Raw genomic sequence first — 7,358 nt, forward strand, 5'->3', positions numbered from 1 at the left:
TTTCTTTTTTTTTTTTTCCTTTTTCAGGTCAAAAAATTATTTGTGGCGATATACTTTTTAAGTCCTCTGGAACATTTCAGAGTCCTTCTTTGAATCCTTCAGATAAAGCAGATTGTTTGTGGCAAATACATGTAACAAACAATTTCCTCATTGCACTCACATTTGATAACATTCAGTAAGTAAACCACCTTCTGCTTGGGCAATAAAAAAATTCTAAATCTCAACTGCATCCGCAGTCCCTGGGCACATTTCCCATCCTATAAGTGAATGCTAAACATATGGGAAATGTGTGAGTGCAGAATCCAGGTATATTGTTTGTTCAGCATTTAAACCCCAAAGTTTAGCAAATGAATTTTTTTAATATATTCTCATTTCTTCCTCAGGTTGCAAGGTGGATGCCAGAATGACTATATTGAGATCTATGATGGGCCACCCCAGTCTTCTCCTCTACTTGGAAGAATTTGTTCTAGTTCTCATCTCACATATACCTCATCTTCAAACTTCATGTCTGTGAGGTTTTACAGTGACTCCAGATATTCCAGTGGAAGTTTTCGGGCTCAGTATCAGTCTTTTCCAGCAGACCAGAACACCAGTAAATGTCCATTCTATTTGTAATTCTGTTCTTTTGGTAATGTTTTCTTTGCTCAGAAGATTTTATACATTGTTTTTTTACTAAATAAGTACTTGTTAATGTTGTTGAAGGAATCCCACATAGGTGATATTCTTACTTGAATTTTGTGACTGAATATTGACTGCTCACTTTTAGAGAATACCTACTTTTTCTTCTTTAAAAATATTAATTTTATTTGCCTTTAGGTGCTTTCTATGTCATTTTCTAAACTCTTATTTTCTTTGTATCACATCATAATTCATATATATTTTTGTACCTTTCTGGACAAACTTTCACAGAGTCATAGAAATGTTGGTTAGAAAGAACTTTTGGAGATTTCCTAGGCTAACTATTCAAAACAGAGCTACTGCTAACACCAGGTCAGGTCCATTAAGAACTGGTCTAGCTACGTATCTAGAAATATTCAAAGGATTAAATATTTAAAGCTACTGCTTTGGGTGACCTGTTCCAGTACTGTCCTATTGCTTACTCATATCTAAGTCTCAAGTATAAAAATAAGTGGTGTGGCTTATGAATTCTCTTCTCTAAATGGTAGCAGTGATTGCCTCTGTTGGACTTGCAATATGAAAGCATTATCAAGTACCCAAAATCACTAATAATTCATATTTTTTTTTCCCCTAGCCCTTCTGTGCTTGCCAACCTACATGAGAGCAGTGGTAGACAGACACTACCTCCAGTCCCAGGGCTACTCAGTGGGGAGCATCAGCCTGGCAGACCCTCAGTGTAGACCAAAAATTACATCAACTGAGGTTATATTCAACATCTCATACAGTGACTGTGGTACACATAGACAGGTTGGTGTCAAGACATTTGGGATAGCTCTGGGCATCGGAATTTAACAGACATTTGGAAAATTGTCATGGGTTGCAAAGCGTGTTGTAGGCCACAGGCATGCAAAACACAGAAAATGAGTTTCTGGAGGCTGAATGTGGTTAAATATTTTTACTTATCCTTCCCAGTTAAATATTTTTACTTATCCTTCCCAGGGTACTTATATCCCTGTACCTACTTCAGAATGATGTTCTAGAGAACAGAAATAAAGGGGAGAGTTAAGTGAGCAATCCCATCCTGGATGCTTGGGATTTTTCATTGTGACATGTCCTTTCTGACTGCCAGGACCTGGCACACACAGAAGTTCATAATGCCCACAGTATTTGCAGTGAACATGACCACATGTGGTAATTTAACCCTCATTTAATGTGTCAAGCAGGGCAACAACGAAACCATCACCTACTCCAACGTGATAAAAGTGCCTGCTCCTGGCAGAATCATCAAGAGGCAAAAGGATCTTCACTTGCACATCAGCTGCAAAATGCTGCAGAACACCTGGGTTCAAGTCATGTACATTGCTGATGATATCACTGATGTCAACAAAACCCAGTATGGCAGATACAACGTGAGCCTGATGTTCTACAACTCCTCAACTTTCCAGTGGCCAGTGTATGACTTCCCATACTATGTTGACATGAACCAGAATTTGTTCCTCCAAGCTTCTCTTCACAGCTCTGACCAAAATCTGACCGTGTTTGTGGACACGTGTGTGGCGTCACCTAATTCTAGTGATTTTAGAACACTGGTCTATGAATTGACCAAAAGTGGGTAAGAACGTTGTAAAAAACTGCTTTAAAAGTGTCTCTATGTGTTCTAAAGAGCTTATTTTGTGAAATGAGGTGATTTAGCGCCCGCGTACATTGGCTGTAATTCTCAGGGCAAATGTTCTTCTAAGAACAACTTTTTGGCAAAGCCTGAGTAAAATTCAGAATGGCAACCAAATGCCATTCAGAAGCTACAATCAAGCACTGAGATTTCACTCAAGAGTCAGTGAGGAAATGGAGGTCTAACTTTGTTTCTGAAATAGACATTTGAAAGGGAGGGATGTCCACAGCTCTACATTTCTGTACTTCATGAGTTTTACAGCATCATAACTGAAGACAAAACTGTCTACCCAAAAAGAAGAGAAATTCCTTAGCTTCTTCTTACTGTTGCAGAAACCTAAAAAACTTTGCCTAAATTTATACCAAAGTGTATTGAAACACTAAAGAGAAGTGTATTAAAATTAGTTTCATGCTTCCAGAGCATAAAGGAGAACTTTCTGCAACAACTTTTAAGGGCCTCTTTTCAAACAGAAAAATCATGTTTGCAAATGCATAACAGGCTCTCACCTGAAACACAGAAACCAGCAGAACCAGCCATTTTTCAGCAATTCATATTTTCACAGAACTTGCTAAGCTATGAAATTTCTGTGCTGTGCATATTTAGTAATTTCTCTTCTTGCTAAAAGAACATTTTCTTTTTTAAGCCTTTTGAATTCTCTTTTTCTTCCTGGCTTTATATTTAACCTTGAAACTCGTTGCAAAGAGAGGTTGTAATAGTGCTTCTACTCAAGCGGAGCTGTGAGTTAATAGCTAATCTGTTATTTTATGTCCTTCCAGGTGTGCTAGTGACCCTAGCTACGCTCTGTTCCCCTCGCCGCGCGGCGATGTCGCTCGGTTTGGGTTTAGCGCCTTCTCCTTCGTGAACCGATTCCCGGCGGTGTTCCTGCGCTGCGAGCTGCTGGTGTGCAGGTACCACGACTACTCCTCCCGCTGCTACCAGGGCTGTGCTAGCAGGTTCAAGAGGAATGCAGATTCTTCCCACCAGCAAGTGAATGTTGTTGTTGGACCCGTGCAGCTTCGGGAAGCTCGCGCTGAGAACAGGAACATTGGTAAGATTAAATATCTTTAATAACGTAAGACTCTGTGTGTTACTGTCTGTTTGCATTTCAGTTCCGACAGGAAATCCAGCTCTGAAATGTGCTTTGCTGGTTTATTGACAATTCTACTATAATTATTAGGGGGGATTATTATTTTTAATCTATATAAAATAGTTCTATTAGATGTACAAGCTCTTTCTTTTCTATCATACCTTAGATCCATTCTTTGTTCTGCACATATCAAATGGCAATTGATTAAGTTCTATGGGGAAGGGGATAAGATGTAACTAATCTGATTTATATTATTTTTCCAAAGCTGTCTGTGCTTAATTTCCATGTCTGTTATTTATTTACAATCAATCTCTAGGTCCTCTTGGAAATGCTGTTTCTCAGTTTTCTGTAGCTGCTGTTTCCACTACCAGAAAGCAACATCTTAAGGTCTTTGAGTGTAATTATTTCAGACTCCCAGTTTCTCTTTAATTTCTTGCCACAATCTTTTCTTGTTTTGCATGGCCACAGAATAATTTGTGAAATAACTTGCGGTTTTCTGATCAGATCCTAATTAGAGCTTTTTAACTCAAATTCTCTTTGCCTGATTATCTTTGCAATTAAGTCGCTCAGGGGAAAGAAACAAAACAGTTTCTCTCTGACTCTTTTATGCGCAGGGCTGGCCTCTGACATCCAGGCAAAAGGGAAGACTCTGAGCTCAGAGCCCGCTGCCAGCTCCCACGTTCCTCCTGTGACTACCCTGGTGCTGGTAGCTGCTGTTCTCACAGTGGGAGGATTTCTTTGGAAGAGAAAACTGCAGGAGGCCATCCCATACCAGAAATTCTGAGGCAGCTCCAGGCATGGAGGTGGAAGGATATTTTCACCAGCCACCTACTTCATTATTTGGGTTTGCAATCAGTGTGAAAGGCAGCTCTTACTTGGCTATTCCACCATCCAGATCATGTTTGGAGAATCAAGATTACACCTGATGTTACCATGAACTGAATTTATACAGCAATCTGATTTTAAAACCTAAGGTGTAAAGAAGGCTTGATTCTTTCACCCCAGCATCCAAATAAGCATCTTCAGTGCTGGACATTTCAAAGCTTTTCTGTTGTACTCCTCATTGAGTGACTGTCTGGGAAGACTGAAATAGGTGACTTGAGAAACAAGAACTGACTTATTTGGCCCTTGCTGATATGCAGATGAAACACCTGTGTAGCACCATAGATACACTGGGAAGAAGTACAAGAAAAATGTTTATTTGCAGTAAAAAATCTCAATAATGAGCCATAAGCAAATATGCTCAGGGGCTGCACGTGAAGAATTATTGCTGTACAGCAATCCTGACTTTGGGCAGATTGGTTCTTCCCAAATTCATATTTCTCTGAGTAAATGTAGGCCATTTATAGGATTTTATATGAAGGATGAATGTAATCACGTTACTTAAATATGTAATTAAAAACAACAGGAAAGAAAATGGGTTTTGAGCAATACCTTTTTTTTTTGTGTACTTGCAAACATCCCACTTGTATGTGTGAACTCATGGCTAACACTAGCCATGGGCTGGGAGAACGTGGCTTCTGACAAAGTGATTTTGTCAAGCAATGATTCCTGCTCTTGCTCTCACACATTTCTACACCTGGAATGGGTGGGAGGGAGAGAATGTACATAAGTTCCCATGAGGAAGTGTGATCTCTCTCCATGTGAAAACAAAATAAAAAACAACAAAAAGGAAGAATTTATTTGGAAGAAGCTGCTTAATACAGGTGGAAAGGTCACTGGTATTGATTGAGAAATGCCATTCTTACATTCCTGTTTTCCAGCCAGCTGTGAAAAAGATAAGTTCATTTGGAAGTGAGCAATGTCAGATGTGCAAGGTGAGCCAAAGTGGTGACGTGTGAGGAAGGTGAGCTGTACTCTTGGGTGACATCCTGACCTGACAAGGAGGATATGGGCAGATCTGATGGGAACCAGCAGCACAGCCTGTACCATTTGTTCCTTCAAGCTGCCTTCTCATGATCCTAGTCAGGGCTCTCATCACCTCTCCATGATGTAAAGAAGGGATTACACAGGTAGGGGCTGGCACTGCACACAGAAAGGGAGAGGTTTTTCCACACTTGAGGAACAAGGATTTAGGGTTCTCCTTCCCCCTCTGCCTGCAGCCACATGTGGAGGGCAGAGCACCTCAGGAAGCTGACCTGCCTGCACCTGTTCTCAGAGATTGTCCAAGCTCAGAAGAATCCAGCCATCTGCTCACCCTGGACCTGGGCTTTCCCAGCTCTCAAGAACAGGACCTTCCTCTCTTTCTTCTCTGATCTGCTGTATCCTCCATCCCCTCTTCCTGCTGCTGTGGTGTTGCTACCACACTCTTTTGCAAGGTGCAGCTTGATGGCACATTTTTACGCTTCTTCTATTCTCTCAATATTATTTTCACCAGACAAGCACAAAGATCCCAAGCTTAGATCCTGGTGTCTCCAATCCTTACCATCCCTGTGCTGTTCAGAGCTGAGTTTTCCCATAGCATGTCTGTGCCAGGGCTCACAGATGGAGAAATACCAAGGCTGGGTAAAAATACAAGGTAGAATTACCAAGTCCACTGGTTTCCATATTAAATATTGCTGCAGAAAGCGTTGCCAAACTGTTCAGGTGGTAGATGTTTCAGACTCCTCCCTCATTTCTTTCTATCTCCCGTGATCCATGAGCATTATAGAAATGCAGGATTCAAGAAAACTGGGTTTGATGTGGAGGAAAGGGTCATGTGCCTGGTGAATAATCTCTGCCACAGACCTTCCTGCCTGGATTCAGACTATCACTCCTTTGTGGAGAAGCCTGTGGATATCCTTACTCCACTGGAGATAATTTCCTATAGTCATGGGTGAAAGCTTCTTAATTTTGTTTGTCCTTTCACTGGTTTCCATTTTTATCTTTAAAAATGCAGTATGTTTGCAAAGTGCCCTCACAATTGCCAGCAGAAGAAATTGTGTTTTCAAGGCTCAGTGCAGCTTCATTCAGAGTGATGTGCTGGGAAATACCTCAAGCTACCAGAAGACCTTGAGAATAAAAATGTCTTACTTCAAGAGATTTATCTGTCCAGTGGGAAGGGTGAAATACTGTTTGGTATTTGCACTAATTAACTAAGGTTAATTAAAACAAATTATTTATGTATTTCCATTGTGAAGAGATTGATAATATTAAGATCTCTAGAAGATATCTAGATTTTTGAAATTAATAATTTATTTATGAAGAAGATAATGAAGAACTAATCAAACAATCAATCTTGATCTTTTACCTGGGCATCTTAAGACTTTTTTTTTACACTTGAACCACCTGGGAATTCCTGTTGTGTTCCCCTTCCTCCTCACCCTTTTTCAGCTATTACAAGGGTTTGGAGAAGAGCTGTGATCCATCACTCACTCTTGCTTCACTGATTGCAGTGTTGGTTGGCCAATCAAATAAACTGGATTTTTCATTCTTGTCAGGGTGTCAAAACCAGAATATGAATAGTGAATACCAGGTGTTGTGTACACATCCTCATTCATGTGCAAATGTGGTTGTTTGGATAAAGAAGAAACATATTTACCATTCTGAATGTTCACTTTCAAGGCTTCCAAAGTTATCTTTGGCCTCTTATATTTTTCACTTCCTTCTTCCATTCCAATGATATTGGCCTTTGTGGAAAGATGTTTTTGATCATTCTCTTTTCCCCTTGGGCTTTGGTATTCCTGTTTGATGACTGTCCTTGGAGAAAATAAATTAATATATGGCAACAATTTTAACTGGTGATAATTCCATTCAAGACATGGTGGTTGTGGAGGTAGGGATGAGATGGAGAACAATGTTTTGCCTCTTCAGTACTAGGATGATCATCAGAGTTTCTTCTTAAATTGTCAGAAACAGAAACAGAGGAAAGTAACAACTCTGGCAAGATAGTGATGAATGAGAATGAAGCATTATTTCATATTGTGGAAAAACCTTGGATTCATTCTTCAAAGAATGATACAGATGTAACTGTCATTATGTAAAATTAAACAAGGAATATATTAA

At 39.8% G+C, this 7,358-nt stretch overlaps 1 protein-coding gene across 1 annotated transcript; it reads left to right on the forward strand.

Moving 5' to 3' along the window:
- The first annotated feature begins 11 nt into the window (after window positions 1–11).
- LOC146767092 (scavenger receptor cysteine-rich domain-containing protein DMBT1-like) lies at window positions 12–4,805 on the forward strand. The gene is made up of 6 exons (XM_085582921.1): window positions 12–175; window positions 384–592; window positions 1,253–1,425; window positions 1,842–2,230; window positions 3,064–3,335; window positions 3,989–4,805. Exons 2-6 carry the CDS (start codon window positions 505–507, stop codon window positions 4,156–4,158), a joined length of 1,092 nt encoding a protein of 363 aa, XP_085439047.1. The 5' UTR covers window positions 12–175; window positions 384–504; the 3' UTR covers window positions 4,159–4,805.
- The last annotated feature ends 2,553 nt before the right edge of the window (window positions 4,806–7,358 follow it).

Source organism: Lonchura striata, chromosome 6 (assembly GCF_050655825.1).
Source record: "Lonchura striata isolate lonStrDom1 chromosome 6, ASM5065582v1, whole genome shotgun sequence".
NCBI classification, from domain to species: domain Eukaryota; kingdom Metazoa; phylum Chordata; class Aves; order Passeriformes; family Estrildidae; genus Lonchura; species Lonchura striata.

Bases quoted from the DNA above. Each gene is read 5' to 3' on its own strand.
- LOC146767092 (XM_085582921.1), top strand. From the start codon at position 505: ATGTCTGTGAGGTTTTACAGTGACTCCAGATATTCCAGTGGAAGTTTT. The intron at 1,426-1,841 runs GTTGGTGTCAAG...TGTGTCAAGCAG, and splicing joins ACTGTGGTACACATAGACAG to GGCAACAACGAAACCATCAC. The intron at 3,336-3,988 runs GTAAGATTAAAT...TTTTATGCGCAG, and splicing joins CGCTGAGAACAGGAACATTG to GGCTGGCCTCTGACATCCAG.